This window comes from Enhydra lutris, unplaced genomic scaffold (assembly GCF_002288905.1).
Source record: "Enhydra lutris kenyoni isolate GAN:26980312 unplaced genomic scaffold, ASM228890v2 scaffoldscaffold13, whole genome shotgun sequence".
In the NCBI taxonomy this organism is placed as follows: domain Eukaryota; kingdom Metazoa; phylum Chordata; class Mammalia; order Carnivora; family Mustelidae; genus Enhydra; species Enhydra lutris.
Genome location: NW_019154097.1, coordinates 35159071 through 35177448, shown reverse-complemented (window position 1 = coordinate 35177448; position 18378 = coordinate 35159071). Strand labels below are relative to the sequence as shown.

General features: G+C 45.5%; 1 protein-coding gene across 6 annotated transcripts in view; it reads right to left on the bottom strand.

The window, feature by feature from the left end:
- The window catches only part of LOC111145520 (nucleoporin 214), a 99547-nt gene that overhangs the window by 67315 nt on the left and 13854 nt on the right, over window positions 1–18378 (bottom strand). For 3 of the 6 annotated variants that reach the window (XM_022500413.1, XM_022500410.1, XM_022500412.1), the window contains exons 12-21: window positions 14333–14777; window positions 12656–12828; window positions 10666–10763; window positions 7040–7126; window positions 6700–6849; window positions 5600–5758; window positions 3144–3247; window positions 1073–1255; window positions 311–396; window positions 127–210 (exon numbers count right to left, since the gene is read on the bottom strand). In XM_022500413.1, the coding sequence (XP_022356121.1) occupies window positions 127–210; window positions 311–396; window positions 1073–1255; window positions 3144–3247; window positions 5600–5758; window positions 6700–6849; window positions 7040–7126; window positions 10666–10763; window positions 12656–12828; window positions 14333–14777 (1569 nt within the window). The remainder of the gene's footprint in view (window positions 1–126; window positions 211–310; window positions 397–1072; window positions 1256–3143; window positions 3248–5599; window positions 5759–6699; window positions 6850–7039; window positions 7127–10665; window positions 10764–12655; window positions 12829–14332; window positions 14778–18378) is intronic. The other 3 variants (XM_022500414.1, XM_022500411.1, XM_022500415.1) reach the window with 2 other exon arrangements.

Sequence of the window (18378 nt, the reverse complement as noted above, 5' to 3'; positions counted from 1 at the left end):
CTTACTATGAGCCGAAGGAAAACACAGACACACAGACACGGATACATACAGACTCCTCCTTCTGTCCTACTTTCATACCAGGTACTGTATGTTTGAGGCTAAAAATTCAGGACCTGTTCCCTTTACCTGGGGCAGTGGATCTCACTGGGGGGGTCTTCCTCTTGGCCAAAAAGTTTCTTAGCTGTGCTTGTTTCACGGGGGACAGTTTAGCTGCAAGAAATTCATGAACCCATAAATGCTTAAGACTTGGTTTTTAAGAAGTCAACAGAAGACAATGCAGAGAGTTAAAGAATGAGAAGAACGTGTTTACCTGGCACTCTGGACAAGGGCTTGGTGTGAGATTCTATGGTGGTTTTCAACAAAGCATTACGGAGACTTTCGAGGTCACTGTCAAAACTAAAAGAGGATTGTGTTATATACAAACCAACTATGACCTGAGAAACTCCCCAAACATAAATGCCAGAAAGCCTTCCCAATACGGAAACAGGAAATCTGACCAATCAATCAACATAATCCAATCCAAAAGGAAAGAGATTACAACCTCAATACCCGCCCCCTCCCCCCACCAGGGCAAACACAGCACTAACTGTGCTGTAGCAAAGTGCAGTTAGAAGGTACACATTTGGCCTAAAGGCAGAAACATAATAACACCCCAGTAACTTCAGGAGTAAACTGTCTAACTGCCAGGTCTGAAAGTTTTTACTCAAAATGAGAAGTCAGAGCTTCTAGACACGTTAGTCAACCTAATTCTACCAGTTAATTTTCAAAAGAACAATGCTATTTACATAGAATCTGCCATCATCTACTGGCACCTGTCTCATCTGGCACGCTCAATTTCACTCTCTAACAATCCCGAGGCAGGTACTGTCACTCCCATCTTATAGGCAAAGCAACAAAGGCTTAGAGAGGGTGAGGGACCTGACCAGGATGACACAGGTGAGAGCAGAGTCACTTTCAAACCCACATCCGAAATACTCTACAGCTTCTGCACGTGACTCCCAAATAGTTAGCTATTCCTTCAACCACATCCATGGAGTGCCAGTGGCGCAGACAGGCCCATTCCCCTGCATACCCTTGAGTGCTGCTCTGGGAGCTGACATCCGAGGGCAGGCTCCACTGGGAGGTTTGGTTATAGAGACGGAGCTGCTGGAGACTGTCCACCAGGTGATTCAACCTCTTCCTCTGCTGGTTGATGATTTCCCGGTTGTTGGCTAGCGTGTTAAACAGCGTCTCTCGCTCTGGCACAAGCAAGCGCCTGTTGACAACAAGGAAGAAAGAATTCAACATGAACGGTGCAAGTACCACGATAACAGTGAAAGAATAAATCAGAGAACCCCCGGTGGACAGGCAGCGTAGGGAAATTAACCAGAACATAAAAAGGGGACGAAAGCTTTACAAGGATAATACAGAATGAGGAAGGAGAAGCTTAGGGTAAGCAGGCCAGGCCTGCAGCAAAGGACAGCATCATCAGACAACCACACAGAGGTTCCGGGGAAGAAAAGGGTGGGAAGCAGAGTCAAAAATGGGGGAGCAGGGAATGCTTTCAGCTATATACTTAGGGTTTGGCTATTTTCCTGCATGTCGATTACACCAAGAAAAAAAAGCCCTGGGGTCCACTAGAGTCCTGTGGGCATCAGTCACTTCCTCAGGGTGCTGTTAAGAAACACTGGGCTAAGCTCTCGGTTTAGCAACTGGGAGTTACCCCCACCTGTAAGATCTAAAACAAGAAAGGAACAATAGTCCCTTTCTTTCTGGTGACAGTTCAACATAAATTTTTAAAATGGCATTTCAGTAGGATACAAGGTAGTATTTAGACGGACTTAAAAACAGAGATGCGCTAGAAAACTACAGATCTACAAACTTAAACTGCAGAAAAGGAACTTTAAAAAAATAAACACGTGAGGTAGAGAATACATGGTTATCCTAAAGGGGAAGAAAGTCCGGTTTCTCTGTTAGCATCATACATTGTTTAAGAAGCTAACTTATTAATTAGCAGAGAGAAATCCATCTGTCATGAAAAACAGAAGGCCGCTACTGTCAGGTCAAGCCATTCCCTCCCATACACTTGAACATGAATTTAGACCAGTGCAGTGAGCTGTGACAGCTCTAATGGGGCCCAACTGCCGAGGGGACAAGTGCCCAGGTCACAGAATCCTCCCCCTGACCAGCGTCTGCAGCATCGATGCTCACCTCTACCTTCTCCCACCTATGCTCCAAACTGAGGCTCCCAAGGCAGGTACAATGCCTTCCTCCGTGTTGTACAATATGACATATTGAGTTCTGTTTGCTGAATTTTAAGCACATTCTAGCCCAGCCCCTGACATCACACCCAGCTTGTCCCACTTACAAGTTCTGTGATCCCACAGAACAGCAAGTAAACAGATCATTTCCCGGGTTGCTTCCTTACAGGGTTAATCACACTACTCAAGTGTAGGTGTTTCAGGAGCTGAGCATTCTGAGGGCTGATCTGTTTCTCAGCTTTCCTGTGGGCACCTTCGCTGTCCTCACAGTGTTACCGCTTGCAATTACCTTCAGGAAAACATGGCATACGACCAAATGTCTGGGGACAGAAGACCACGGTAGTACAAGGTTTTCCTGTGCCTTTCTTCCTCTCTTCCTTCTAAGTCATCCACACTAATGAGGAAAGTTTTCTCAAGAAGATTTGGAATATACAGAAAAGTATAAAAGAAAAATTCCTCTTAACCCCATATCACAGATATAATTGAATATTGTGACAGATTTATTTCTAGCCTGTTTTCTACATTTAGATCTCCAAACCGAGATCATCCAGTATAACTTTTGTCTTACCTCGTCCATATTTTGGGGGAAAAAAATTCAGTGGTTACACAGTATTCCACATTAAGGAAAAAATGTGACTGGACTTACTCTGCCACCCCTCTAACTTCTAATATTAAGTTAAATCCAATTTTTCACTGTCATAAACTGGGCTGCGATATAAATTCTTTTATGTAAACTGCTGCAAATGCGGCTATTACTTCTGTAGAACAAACTTCCAGAAATATAGTGGCTGGGTCAAAGAGAATGAACAACTGCAGGGTTTTAATCAGTGCCCTTAAGTTATCTGTTCAAAAGGCTACAGCAGTGTCTCCTGCAACCCGCGGTGGATGAGAGACCTCGCTCACTTTTGTTTTTTCTTTTGTTCCAGATGCCGATCCCATTCCAAGTCTAGCACATCATTCACATCCTGGACAGCAAACTTCACATACTGATGAAGGCGCCGAATTTCCTATAAGAAAAAAAACGAGAAGGCAAATGACTGAGTTTTCCAGGAGCCTGGAGGAGGGATCAAAACAATCAAAATAATTTTGTAAGATTTTTCTACGGAGCACCGTAATGAACAAAGAAAACACAAGAGCAGAACCTTTAATATAATCATTAGAATGTCATAATTAAAACAAAACAACAGAATTCAGCCTTTCTAACTGTGACAGAGGAGTGGTCACGAAGCACAGGGAAGCAGGCCGGGTGTGCCGGCCTAGGGCTCCAGGGAAAATGCTGTCGCACATTCTCATTTGTCAGCACCTATTAAAGCAACTGAACATGCTCCAGGAATTTTCCACGGCACTCTGCTGCTCCAACAGCACACCCATTGGGCTTTTGCTATCCTACCCATGAAACTGACTATAACACAGACAAAACGATCCTACAAAAGTGCTGAAACTAATTCTGCATCTATCTATTCATAGCATGTGACACAGAAGTCTTCTTACCAGGTGAGGAAAACTCACCTCTTCTCAAAGAACAGCGTCAGCACTAGACATGGAACTGACCACTCAATGAAATTCACAGCTATTTTATTCGAGGCCTGCAGTAATTCTCAGTCCGGTGTTAACCTTCGTGGCTACACAACCTGACTCTTGAAAATTAAAAGTGAAATAAAGATGAAGCATTCCATTAAACATGCATACAGAGAGGACAACGTGCCACATGCTGTGAATAAGTTTTTACACCTGTACAAAGTTCTTACCGTGTTTAACTGGATTTTTGAAACTACTCCGGGCAAGGGTATATGCCCCGAGGGAAAAAGAGCAAATTGTTCTTTAGAAAGAGCCAACCCGATTCCAGGAAGCAGCAGTAACCTTAACTCTGAGTATAAATTTCGACTCCCTACTCCATGGCTGCAGGAAGGCCCTGTCCTTTGAGCACAAGTGCCGCTGGGCCTTGTGCGTTTGAGAGCACTGCTGCTCCTGAGTGCACCCCCTACCCTGTCTACCTGAAAAGCCAACTTCTCTTACGAGGCCTGTCACACAGACACTTCTCTGTGGCTTAGCTGCTCCCTCATCGGCACCGCCACAGCAACTGATCCCACATTCATAGGTTCCCTTTCCCACGGCTGCTTATCCACCAGGGTCAGCACGGCACAGCGGTGAGGAGCCCAGGCTCCGCGCCAGACTCAGGCTCCAGCATGTACTCATGGGGACACCTGTGCCGTTCCAGCATCTGCCTCCTTATCCGTCTTTTGTACGTGGTACGTGCTCGATAAATGCTAGCGGTTATTATCTTAGTTTTGTGACAAAAAGAAAAGTATTTCCTTTTGAATGGGGCAAGTGTCCCCCCAAAGCTGCATGCTTTTCTTTTGCTCTGAACAAAGAGCGAGAGGTGAAAACGCACGAAGGGACGAAGTGTATCGAGATGCAACGAGGAGGCAGTCGTCTGACGAGTGGCAGGTGGGGAGCCCACTCTCTTGCTACGAAAGTAAACACTCACAGCCCTCAAGGGCCGAGAGACACAGCGGGGGTTCCTCAGACTCTCTTTTCCTACCATCAGTCAGTTTGCCAGGTATGGGACAGAAATGGCAGGAAGCGTCGAGTCTGCAGTCTCAAACTCCCCAAGGCAGGAAGGCATTCACCACACTCTCAGACCTCACATCCTAGGGGAGAAGCTCAGAGTAGCCACGCAGGCACCCTTTCCTACCAGGACTCTGGCAAATGCAGAGAGAGGAGGTGACCCCGTGAAAGCTTGTGATGAAACAATTTTCAGTAAACTGAAAGATGGAAACGAAAACCAGATTTTGCTACAACAGAGAATAAGAATTATTATAAATGAATGAGAAAAGTAACTTCGCTGAGGTCTGGTGTATAGGAAAGAGCCCACGAAGGCAGAGCTTTCCAACTGTTCACTCTTACTAAAACATCACCATCGTGGTCAAGCTTCTAAGACCACAGGGCCCAACTTCCGTAACTGCATAGAATGGGATCAGTGACTCTCTTCTTGCCGTGCAGCTGAAGTCTAGAAATACTGTGGAAAACACACCCAGCACCGTACTTAGCACTCAACGAGCAACTGCGACATGAAATCTTATTATTCATGATTTGATTTTTAAATATATCTTTTTCAATGGTATGCTTTCCACCAAGTTTACCGCTGAATCAAGGATTCTAATGCCAGTTTTAATTCTGTAAAACATGAAATGGAAAAGTGCTCTTTTCTTTGTCACAGGCAAGGACATCTATGGAAAGTAATTATTCACAGGAAATCAACAACGTCTGAAGGGCCGGCCCCTGATTCGAGACCTCAGAAGGGAGAATGACTTGCAGGAGTTGGTTTTAAACCTCTCACTTGGGCTGGATCCTCCTACCTGGAGCTGAGCTTCGCTCTTGGGGTCCAGCGGTCTCTTATAGAGCAAGTGCAGATACCCAGAGTCGCAATCCCTCTCGTTTTGTTCCCTGGCTTCTTCCACACCAGCAAAGCCCTCAAGTAAAGTTGTTTTCAGGGTACTGATGTCTCCATGGAGAGACTAGAAAAGATACAAGGGCCATACTGAGACAAACAGTGGCATTTTCGAGAAACAAATCTCTCCGTCCGGATCAAGGACAACTACTTGGTGTTTCTCCAATAGCTTACATGATGCACCTGTGAGTCTACAAAAAGAAAGTCAGTGTTTGAAAAGAAAAATACAAACATTCACTTTCTGAAGGTTTTTTTTCCTTCCTCACTGAAAAACCACATATTCCACCGACCAGAAACTCAAAGAGTAAGAAAAGCTGCCGGTTTTACCTACAGTCCCATTACCAGAAGACAATCACTGCTGACAGCCTGGAGAACTCGTCTCTTTCCGGGGACAGTTTTCAGAGCAGAGCTCTGGAGGCAGACGGTCAGGGACTGGCACATGGTAACTGGGTAGCTTTGGGCCAATCCTTTCACCTGTCTACACTGCAGCTTCCTGACTTGCAAAAGAGAGCAATAGCACCTACCAAACAGGATGGTCTGAGAAGTCTGCAAGATAACACAGTGCCTGGCATGTGGTAAGCAGTAGCAACAGTAACACAGTAAATACCATTAACAACAAATACATGGTATTTTTATACCGTATACGCTCTTAAACCTAACCCTTTACCATAACCTAATAATTTATTATAAACTATGGTGAATTTTCAAATATACCTAAACTAGCAACTGTAAGAGACTTTTATAGAGTGGCTGGTATGTGTCAGTGGGGTAGAAACTATTATTAGTCCATTTTCTGTATGAGAAAACGAAAACCTAGAGTAGCTACATTAACTTGCCTCAAGTCACGTAATTTGTTAAGTGCTGAAGACAGGATCTGAACTTGGGCATTCCTAGGTAAACTACTCATCCTTCTTAAAAAAACAACACTGGGGCCCCTGAAGAATGGAGTGCTGGGAGAGCGACTTTGAAAGTACAGTTCAAATCAGGAAGAACATCACAAGCACAGACCTCCGTGGTCTCCTTGATCTCCAAGAGAAAGGTGTGCAGGTCGTCCGACTCCGTCCGCAGCATCTTCATCTCCTCCAAAGCACCCACTTGGAAACAGGCTTTGGAAGTCCGGGCTTTCAGTTCTCCCAACTCCTTCTGAAAGTGCGCGATCTGCAGGAGCCAGAAAAGAGGAAGGGCCGCGGGCTGAACTCACAGCTCCCAGGCCCTCACAGCACGCGGCCCCAGGGTGCACCATGGCCGAATGCCAGAACAAAACAGTCATGCGCAGGTCTGCGCTCAGAGCAACTCCAGTCTCACGGTCAGGACTACTTCTGGAGCAAATCTGCAGGAACGACTTTACCTCCTCCCCGATTCCAGCCATCACGGGATCTGACTCTTTCCACTGGTGTCCCTGCTTCTCTGCAACGGGAGGCTGAAGTGATTTCGCCTGCAATGGAAGGCACAAGACTGACAGACGCATCCCCAGCCTGTGTGGAAGCGGCAGCGTCAGCGCCTGGCCCCCTCGCAATACAGTCACTGCTCCCTCGCTCCTTCTTTCGAACCCATACTGAGCGAGTACCTACTTGCTGTAAGGCATGTTCTAGACAGCGGAGAGAGGCGACCAGGACAGAAGAGGTCTCTGCTCTGCCGGTCCTTACACTCTGCCAAGACCAAGCAGTGGAGCAGCCGGCTCAGCTCAGCTGCTGACAGTGAGAGGACGAAAGTAAACAGGAACCTAAGAAGAGAAAGGGCGCGCGTGCAGAGGAGGGGGCCTGGAAGACCCTCACTGAGCACAGTCACTGAACTAAGTCCTGAGATAAAGTGGAAAGCTGCGGAAAGCTACAGAAAGTTCTAGGGGAAGCACCTGCCACGCAGCGAGAAGAGCAGGCGCAGAGAACTCGAGGCAGGAAAGAGCTCCGGCACAGTGGGGGCCGAGAGAGGAAACGTGGGCCGGGGAAGTCAGGGAGGGAACTGGAAGGGGCTGGGCAGGTCGTGTACGACTAAACCGAGGAGTCTGGGTATGTCTCTAAGGGTGCTGGAAAACTACTTTTGGAGCTCCGGGAGAGTTTGTTCTTTGATTTAGGATTCTAAAAGATCTCTCTTGCTGCTAAATCAAGCACGGATGTCAGCGAGAGGGAGAAGAAATAGGGAAAGCAGGGAGGAGGGTAACGAGGCAAGAGACGACAGCGGCCTGAAATATGACGTTCACGGGGGCAACAGATGTGGATTCATGCCACACACACGACACATCAGCGAACAGCTGACAAGATCTTCTGCTAGTAAGGATTAGGGGGAGCTTCCGTTAAGTAGCGGGATCCAGGATGCCTTCTGGGTTTGGGGCTTGAGCGCACCACCTGGAACAGGTTCTTAAGGAGACAGAAATCAAGAGTTCTGCTGTAGAGATATAACTTGAGATGGCTTTTAGATTATTTTTTTTTTAAAGATTTTATTTATTTATTTGTCAGAGAGAGAGAGAGGGAGAGAGAGCAAGCACAGGCAGACAGAATGGCAGGCAGAGGCAGAGGGAGAAGCAGGCTCCCTGATGAGCAAGGAGCCCGATGTGGGACTCGATCCCAGGATGCTGGGATCATGACCTGAGCCGAAGGCAGCTGCTCAACCAACTGAGCCACCCAGGCGTCCCGGCTTTTAGATTATTTGATACCTACAGCAATTACCATATAGAGGCTTTGTAGACTGCATAAACAACCGTTAAAATAGCAAACACTGGGGGCATCTGGGTGGCTCAGTGGGTTAAGCCTCTGCCTTCAGCTCGGGTCATGATCTCGGGGTCCTGGGATCAGGCCCCATATCGGGCTCTCTACTCAGTGGGGAGCCTGCTTCCCCCTCCCCCTCTGCCTGCTTCTCTGCCTGCTTGTGATCTCTCTCTCTCTCTATTAAATAAATAAATAAAATCTTAAAAAGAACAGCAAACATTGATCTAATAAATACCATGTGTTGTGCACTATGCCAAAAGCTAGACCTATAAGCTGGGCATTTACTGTGTGCCTCGTGGGGGTCTGTGCTGAGGGCAGGAATGAGGCCAGTTAGCAAAGAGAAGGAAAAACCATGACTCTGGTCTCCAAGGCACACAAATCAAGTGGGAAAGTGACGTAAAATTCTCTCAAAGTTAAATCATAATAATAAACTGAGATGACAAATTGTAAATCTAAATACGAAAAGAAAATAATAAAGCTTTTATAAAAACACAGGAAAATATCTTTTTGACACCTTGGAACCAGAAATAATTTTTTTTTAAAGATTTTATTTATTTATTTGACAGACAGATCACAAGTAGGCAGAGAGGCAGGCAGAGAGAGGGGGAAGCAGGGTCCCTGCTGAGCAGAGAGCCCGATGCGGGGCTCGATCCCAGGACCCTGGGATCATGACCTGAGCTGAAGGCAGAGGCTTTAACCCACTGAGCCACCCAGGCGCCCCCAGAAATAATTCTTAAAACAGAACACAAAAAGCACTAATCATAAAAGAAAAGGTGGTATACTGAACTATATTAAAAATTTGTCACCAAAAGACACCACGAGCAGAATGAAAAAGCAAATCACAGAGAAAGTATTTGTATTATAAGAAACTCTGACAGAAATCTGTAAGACAGACAACTCCATAGAAAAACAGATTAAAGACTTGAGAACAGACACCTCATTCAAAAAGATATTCAAATGGCCAAAATCACATGGAAAAAAGGCTGAATTTAGTGGTCACCAGGGAAATACTAATTGAAACTGCAAAATATAACAATAAGAAATGAATAATCGCAAGACCGATGAGGATATGGAACAGCTGACTCTCTTATACTCCCGGTGGGCATTTACTGAAAAGAAATACACACGTGTGATCTGTGGCCCAGCAACCCCACTCCTCAGCAGACATCCAACAGAAATGCGCACGTATGTTCACCCCGGCCCTTGACCTCAACTCGCAGGCTCACAACAACGCTATTCGCAATAGCTTCAACCTGGAAGCTCTTTCAGATGTCTGTCAGGTAGAATAAATACTTGTAGCATAGCCGCCCCATGAATTTCACATGGCCACAATGATACGGATCAATCTCACGAACATAATGTTGAGCCAAACTGCCCGATACAAGAAAACACAGTGTGATTCCATTTTAGAGAAGGTATGAACTCGCCAAACTAAGCTCCGCTGTCAGAAATCATAGCAGGGAGCCCCCTTCGGCAAGAGGAATAATTAAAAAGGGCACATGTAAGGGAGAATTCTGGGGTGCTGGTAATGTGCCATTTCTTTCTTTCTTTTTTTTTTTTAAGTTTTATTTATTTGACAGAGAAAGATCACAAGTAGGCAGAGAGGCAGACAGAGACGGGGGCAGGGTGGTGGGGGGGGAGGGAAGCAGGCCCCCTGCTGAGCAGAAAGCCCAATGCTGGGCTCGATTCCAGGACCCTGAGATCATGACCTGAGCTGAAAACAGAGGCTTAACCCACTGAGCCACCCAGGCGTCCCATAATGTGCTATTTCTTGATCTGAGCTGAGTGTTGTTACCAAGGCATATTCAGCTGGTGCACAGAAATACTTTTTTTTCCATGTGTATTACATGCCAATAAAAAAGTTAAGTAAAATAAACTGAGATGTTATGGATAAACTGAGATGTTATGGAAAGCACAGAAGACAGCACTGGATAGATTTCTCAGTTACTTTGGGAATGAGAGGGAAAAAAACCAGGCGCTATAGTCTTTTCAGAGAGAAAGAGAGAGAATACACCAAAGTCAACAGCACAGCACGACAAACTCAGGAACCAGCAGAGAAAACAGCACTAAGACTCTGGGGCTGAGAGAAATGGCGTTTAGGAGCAAACGTTACAAACGTTCCAAGCTCCGACTTCAGTAACTCCCATCACATAGCCTGAAGTACTATTTCAAAGGCATAAATTCTAAACCACGAAAACCCACTTTAAAAAGAACACGCATGATGGGACAGTAGATGAATACACACGCCACGATAAGCCGGGTTTGAACATACCTGGGGAGAGCCTGACTTGGCCAGTGGAGGGGTTATCCTGGGTGACTTCTGCACCATGGAGGGTACAGGGCCTGGGCTGCCCTGAGTAGACCGCCCTGCTGGAATAAGAGGTCAGTGAAAACAGAGAGCATTTCTTGCCTCCCAGCATAGGTGTCCTTCCCTCGAATCTAAAAAAGTAAGCTTCTCAGTGTCCCTGGCCCTCCCTTCCATGATTTATGCCACAAGAGTGGCATCCAGTTTGTCAGAACTGATCCAAGAAAATGAAAAACCATATAATACAATTTTAGATGTGAAACTCTATTTTATAAAGCAGATAAAACTGGAAAGTCTCTGATTGAGCAGCAGGTACGTGCATTTTTGTGCAGGCCCCGGAGGCTGGCCATTCGGCCCATCCTTACTCCCCAGAGACTCCTGTTGCACATCTGGAAACTGGAGACAAAGTGTAAATAATCCCATTACCTTGTAAGAACTCACATGGTATTCAGGGCCCTCCTGGAAGCTTCTAGAAAAAGGCTTGCTTTTTTTGCACATTAGAATCACCTAGGGAGCTTTTAAAAAAACAACTATACCAGAAACTCATACCCAAACCTCACCTCCAGAGAGCCTGATTGAACTATTAGGGATAGGATCCCCCAGGGAGTCTAGAGTGCCACTGGATTTATAAGCCAATAACCCAGGACCCTCCAAACCGTAAGAATTAAATAATGGCAATGGGGTGGGGGTGGAGATCCTGGTAGTGAGCAGTGGAAATGGAGACCATGTATGCACATCACAGTTCAAGTTTCCTCTCCTACAATGAAGACAGATATGAAAAGACTAAGGCAAGACTTCCCAAACTACTGGCCTGACCTCTCCACGAATGTCAATGCTGAGAAAGATGAGAATGGCAAAGAAATATTTGACACTGAGACTAAAGAGAAAAAACTGGAATAGAACATGTGGTCCTTGACTGGAGGAAAAAAAGCCATAAAGAACATTATTGGGACAACCGTGAAAGTGTCAACATGGGCTACAGATTAGATTATGGTTACATTTCCTGAGTATGATAACATATCACGTAACCCTGTATTTAAGAGATATGTGCTTACATGTTTAGGGGTGAAGTCTCTGTGATTAACTCTCAAATATTTTAATGAAAAAAAATGTATGCTAAGAAGACACAAAGCAAACGGTACAGAATGTTACCAAGTGGGGGCGCCTGGGTGGCTCAGTGGGTTAAAGCCTCTGCTTTCGGCTCAGGTCATGATCTGAGGGTCCTGGGATCAAGCCCCACATGGGGCTCTCTGCTCAGCAGGGAGCCTGCTTCCTCCTCCCTCTCTCTGCCTGCCTCTCTGACTACTTATGATCTCTGTCTGTCAAATAAATAAATAAAATCTTAAAAAAAAAAAAAAAAAGAATATTACCAAGTGTTGTCTTGGTGGAGGGCACAGTCATTGTTACACAGTTTACACAACCTTTCTGCAGGTATGAAAGGGAAAAAAGACAGGCCGGGTATGTTTGCTCATGGAGTTATACTATGCACTTGGATCCAACCTGGTTATAAGAACTATTTCCACTTATAATCGCCATTTAATAGAGACTTGCTCACAGTAGGGCTGAGTGTGAAAATCACAGTCAGCCATCAGAAGCAAGAAGCCTCTGAGTACTGCAGGCCTTCCCTCGTCTATGGAACTTTCCGAATTGTTCTATAACTGCCCTTCACATAGGGCAGGCTGCACGTAAGACAGATGGCACGCAACAAGAGACTTCCTTTTGAATCATCAGGTACGCTTAGTTCCATGAGAAACGTCGGGAGAGCAAGCGTGGCAGCACCCAGGTCGCGGCAATCCTCACAGCCAAGAGTACGACTGTCATAGCTCACCAGCACGAGACACAGGAAGCAAGAACAAATGGTCTCGTCTGACCATGGGGGCGAGGGTTCCTAACAACTGAAACACGCAGACGTAAGAACTCAGGGCTGAGCTCTGGAACAGTTTGCTTAAGATCATACCTGACGCCGAGGGAGAGACTGAGGACTTTGACACGGAGCTGGGTGGTGCTGAGAGCGGCATGGGGTGGCTGAGGGGTCCAGAAGCAGCCGGCTTGGAGGCAGAGGGGAACGGCAGTGTCGCGGGCGCACCCTGGGAGCTGATGGCAGGAGTGGAGGGAGCCACGGCGGTGAACCTGAAACGGCAGTGAACCTGAAACGGCAGCCCGACTGCGCGAGGAGCGCCCGCGCTGAGGCCCCTGCACGCTGGTCGTGAGCAATGCCACCGAGGGGACTTACTGCTCCTGTGCTTTTGCCTTCGTGAGACAGAAACGTTTAGCTATTTCTTACAAAAGGTGGACGCTGCCAAGGAAACATTTTATCTTATCTTCTGCATACTGAGGAGTGAACTACTCCATGAAAATAACGAGACCTAACATGAAGGAGAAATGAAGTCTATCAGGACGTGAAATATTTTTCTTTTATCAAGACAAGTGAAAAAAAAAAAAAAAAAGAGGCGGGGGCTCCAATAAGCTTAGGAGAGGCTGGCATTGTCCTTCTGCCGAGGAAATCACTGAGAACTCATTTCGGGGCGCTCACCTCCTCTGGGGAGTGAGAAAGGCAGAGGGGAGCAGATCACGGTCTTTGGGATGTTCATGGGCACGGAAAGTTAAGTCTCACCTACAGAGCAAAAGCCCAAAAACAATGTAAATGTCCAGCGTGAGCGGAATGGCCTGGGACATTTCAGTGACACTACAAAGTGGATTCCAGGCAGCCATGCGAATGAGGTGGCGGTGTGACAGCGGCAGCAGCGGGGATGACAGCCAGCACTGCCTCCGGGGCAACAGGAGCCAGCAGAGGGGAGCGTGGGCAAGCTGGGATCGCGTCCCGCAGGCTTGCATGCTAGCGGGGAGAACACGAGCAGCAGATAAAGCGGTAAAAAAATGGGATCTGAGGGAGCCGGCAGGAGCCCCACGGGGAGGAAAGCGAGGACCACGTTATGGAGTCTGGACTGTCCTGGAACAGCAGTGAGAGGCCCCTGAGAACCATCGGGCAGAAGAGTCACCTGACACAGGGACAACTTCACAGACCACCGTGGTGGCTGTCACAAAGCGCCTCTGAGAGTAAAGGGGAAAAGGACCACAAGAGATTCATTCCCCTCCTAGGACGTATATTCCTTATTGCTTCATTTTTTAAAAAATAAGGAATATCAGGGCGCCTGGGTGGCTAAGCTGGTTGAGCATCTGATTCTTGATTTCAGCTCAGGTCATGATCTCGGGGTCATGGGATCGAGCCCTGCAGGGGGCTCCATGCTGGGCATGGAGCCTGCGTAGGATTCCCCCTCCCTCTGCATGGGTGCTCTCCCTCTCAAAGTAAATAAATAAATTAATTAAATAATGAGTAAAAATAAGGAGGATCTCCTACATTTTAAATCTAAAAAAGCAAAAACAAGCATATAAATATAAACCTCTTATGATTTAAAAAAATTCTAAGAGACTCTTCTGGACTCCAACCACTGATTAAACACAAACATTTTACGTTGTTTAAATTCTTACCACTTGCCATTATTACTTTGGAAGGCAGGATAAAAGAGAAAATCTATTTGTAACTTCACTCACAGTGACTCAATTTCCAGCTAATAACACGTGACATTTCTACTCATGCCACCAAAGCGGCAGACTTTCTTCAAGTGCTACTTACTTCTCACTAAGGTTGACCTTGACCGCTGAGGGTGGTAAGGCGGTCTTTAGTCCCATGTTTGGAGCAGACGCACTCGACATCGGCGTGCTTTCCTGGGTAGGCTTAAAACCCAAGGATCCAAAGGAGAACGAGGTTGCGGATGGCGTCATGGGAGAGGCTCCAGGGGTGGGTGCTAGGGAGGCTTGAGAAGGAGGAGGGAAAGAGAATATGGACGCGCCCGAGCCACTGGAATATGGAGGGGGCTCCCCTGGGACAGCAGCAGATGACTTCAAGGATGAAGAGCCGAAGGAGAACACAGAAGGAGCTCCAACAGGAGAAGGCAAAGAGAAGGTGGAGGGGGGAGCAGACAGTGACGAAGGTGGACCCGGTGGACCCGGGGCTGCAGGGGCTGGCGCGTCGAGCTTCTGTGGGGCTTGAGACGAGGTTGGGGTAGTGGGAGTACTCCCTGTGGTGAACAAAATGGAGAAAAAGGAAGGGAGAAGTTAGCGCGGTAACAACGGATGTCCACATGACGGAAAACAACTGAAAAGGGCTCGTGGCAGAAGGAATGCAGAAAGAACAGTCCTAGTTCACCAGAGGGGAAAGAGGGGCGCCTGGGTGGCTCAGTCGGTTAAGTGTCTGCCTTCAGCTCAGGTCATGATCTCAGGGTCCTGGGATCAAGCCCACATCAGGGTCACTGCTCAGCGGGGAACCTGCCTCTCCCTCTCCTCTGCCTACTGCTCTGCCTACCTGTGCTCACTCTCTCTCTCTCTCTCTCTCTAAATAAATAAAATCTTAAAAGAAAAAGTGGGGGGGGGGGAGTGGGGTGGATGTGGACTTTCCACATGGTGAAATGGACAAAACTTTGAAGGAAAAAGAAGACACGAAAGACATTAGATTAATAGGACTTCACGGGCAGAATAAAAAAATGCATGTCTCAACGTTACAGTGAAAAAGAAACCATTCTGCAACATTTCACAGAAATCAGGGAAAAACTTTAATTCAGACCTCCACTTCATAATAGTCACTAAAACCAATTCCAGATAAATTAGATGTCTACACATGCAGAAGCACATGTTGTGTACAACTCCACACAAATGCGGCAAAAAGTGAAGAGTCACTGAAGAGTCTAATAACTTGAAATTTAGAAGTAACCAAAAGAAAAAAAAAACCACAAAAGGAAAAGATTAAGATTTGACTGAGTAAAAATGGTTACATAACTTAAAGGTAAATGAACTAAAAAAAATTCTGTGGCAAATGGTAATATGTTTTATATTTTTTTAAAAAGCTCATATAAATGGAGATAAAGAAATTTCAAGGCTCTGATATAAGAACTTAATTCATACAATACATTGAATCTGCCTCATCAAAGAAATGCAAATTAAAATGACATATATTTTTTATTGTCCTATAAATTATCAAAATTTAAATACATATAATCCCTATGTTTGGAAGGGAAAAATGAACCTGAAACCTTTTACACCAGCAGATACCTAATTTAGCATAACCTTTCAGAAAACACTTTAGCATTATGTCTCAAAAAAATCCTAAGAAATGGACTCAGTAATCCCACTTCTAAGAATAAAGTCTAGAAGAATAACCTGAAACATGAAAAAGATATTTAACACAACCCAAATTCTAAAAGATGTTCAATGGAATAGTAAGCATTCTTTTAAATCAATCACGAAGATTACATAAGAACCTATAAACAAAATTTAAATTAAAAGTATGAACACCAAAGATGTGTACAACAGGATTACAACTATGAAGAAAGATGTTTATGAAAAAAAACACTAGAAGGGAAGGGCAGGTTTAAATATTTTTGTTTTCCAAAATTTCTATAAACATCTTAATTTGCCAAGTTCAGTAAGTCAATAAATAACTAAGGAAGCAGTATTTTTTATCAATACATTTAAGTTACTGGGTCTGGATTCTTCCAAACTGTCTCAGCTGACAATTTACCTTCACGATGTCAAAAGTAATGAAAGACTTAGGGTACAAGTATGAAAACACTTCTGAAAAAGAAGACCCCAGTAAACTGCCACTTTTATGGCAGTGTAAAAATGCCAGCAAATTTATTGTGTTTTTTTTTTTAAAGATTTTATTTATTTGTTTGACAGACAGAGATCACAAGTAGGCAGAGAGGCAGGCAGAGAGAGAGGAGGAAGCAGGCTCCCTGCTGAGCAGAGAGCCCAATGCGGGGCTCGATCTCAGGACCCTGGGACCATGACCCGAGCCGAAGGCAGAGGCTTTAACCCACTGAGCCACCCAGGCGCCCCCAAATTTATTGTTAATACTTCCTTCACACAATATGGAACCAGTGACAGCTAACTTCTTTAAAGACACAAACATACAGACGTTCATCAGTTCCACACACATTCAAAAGACCAATGTGAAAAGTGTATGCCAGACCCGAAAGAAATTAGGGGCACGTTCCTAACTGAAAATAGAATTGAACATATGAAAACCCTCTGCTCATTTAGTCCAGCATCCGTGGAGCTGTAGCGTGGAAATGGGCACAACCATTAACGTTTCCCTGGACCGCTTTAGCTACAGCTGGCTGCCTACCTTCTCCCCTCCAAGGCTCTCTTCCGCTCATCTGAACACGGCTGCCTCCCTTGGACCACGTGTGAGCGAAGACGGGGCTTTCTCTAGGAGTGGCGAAAAATAAAACTAGCCTCTCCTTGTGTTCGGGGGTTTGATGGCTAGTTGCAAAGTCCCTTACACTGAACTCTGCTCAGAAGCAAACATCATCCCGCAGGCTCCCAACCCCACAGGGTGTACTGCTTATGAACAGACAGACAGACCGTGCAAATGAGTGTAGCTGATGGTACTCAGGAGCGCTTAAAGTAAAAAAACAACTCGGAGGCCACGCTGTAGATGATGAGACACGCCAGCACAAGGCTATTATAGAGTCTGCCTGAACCCTGTTTACTTCTTGGGCTCACACTGCCAAACGCAGGAGCCCAAGTGTCTCAGTGGCTGTTTATGAACAATGCACTCTGCACTGGGAAGCAGCAAGAAAATATCTGTCAGCCTTACCCAAGCCAGCTGGTCAACATGCTTTTACTTAGATAGAGAACTGGTCCCACCACACATTTTTTTTTTTTTTTAGCCAGAGACAGTTTAGTCATTGAATTCAAAAAGAGGAATGGTAAAATTTTAAAATATGGAACAATCCTCTTTTAAAAAGTTTTCTATCCAGTTCTCGTAGGTGACACACTAGCACTGAAAAATGCGGAAATACAGATTAGCGTCTGCATGGGCACATTTACGTGTATAAAGACTCTGTACCAAAAATGTTGACTACGGCTGCTGATGGTGGCTGATGGGCTCCAAAATGATTTTGTATTTTCTAATTTTCCTCCAAGAAACGTATACCACTTAAGCAATATTTTCAAAGAGGAGGAAAAGAAACCTGAAGAAAATTAAATATAAACAAAAACAAAATCTCCATGTTCCCACCAACCAGATAAAACCACTATTTAGATTTTAATATCCACCTTTCTAGTATTTTCCCTATGTACATATTTTTTTCTCATGCAAAAACAATCAAAAAGTATATAGTGCAGGGGCGCCTGGGTGGCTCAGTGGGTTAAGCAGCTGCCTTCGGCTCAGGTCATGATCCCAGCGTCCTGGGATCGAGTCCCACATCGGGCTCCTTGTTCTGTGGGGAGCCTGCTTCTCCCTCTGCCTGCCTCTCTGTCTGCCTGTGCTCGCTCATTCTCTCTCTTTCTGACAAATAGATAAATAAAATCTTAAAAAAAAAAAAGTATACAGTGCACTTTCATGATACATTCCACAAGCGCTTTGTCAACGAATGTAATATTCGTAAGTTACACGGCGTTCAGCGCATGTGTGTACAAGCCCTTAGGACTACAAATGTCTGTAGGATTCAGACCAGAGAACACAGGGTGCTATAACAGGACACTGTTGCGAGACGACCTGATGGGATCCATCTGGCTGGACTTCTTTTCCCCTAAAGTAAAGGTTGGAGAATAAAGCTTGTGGGGATGCAAGAATGTGTGTGTGCTCAAGGAAAAGCCAGTCCCAGCCTCATTAAGACA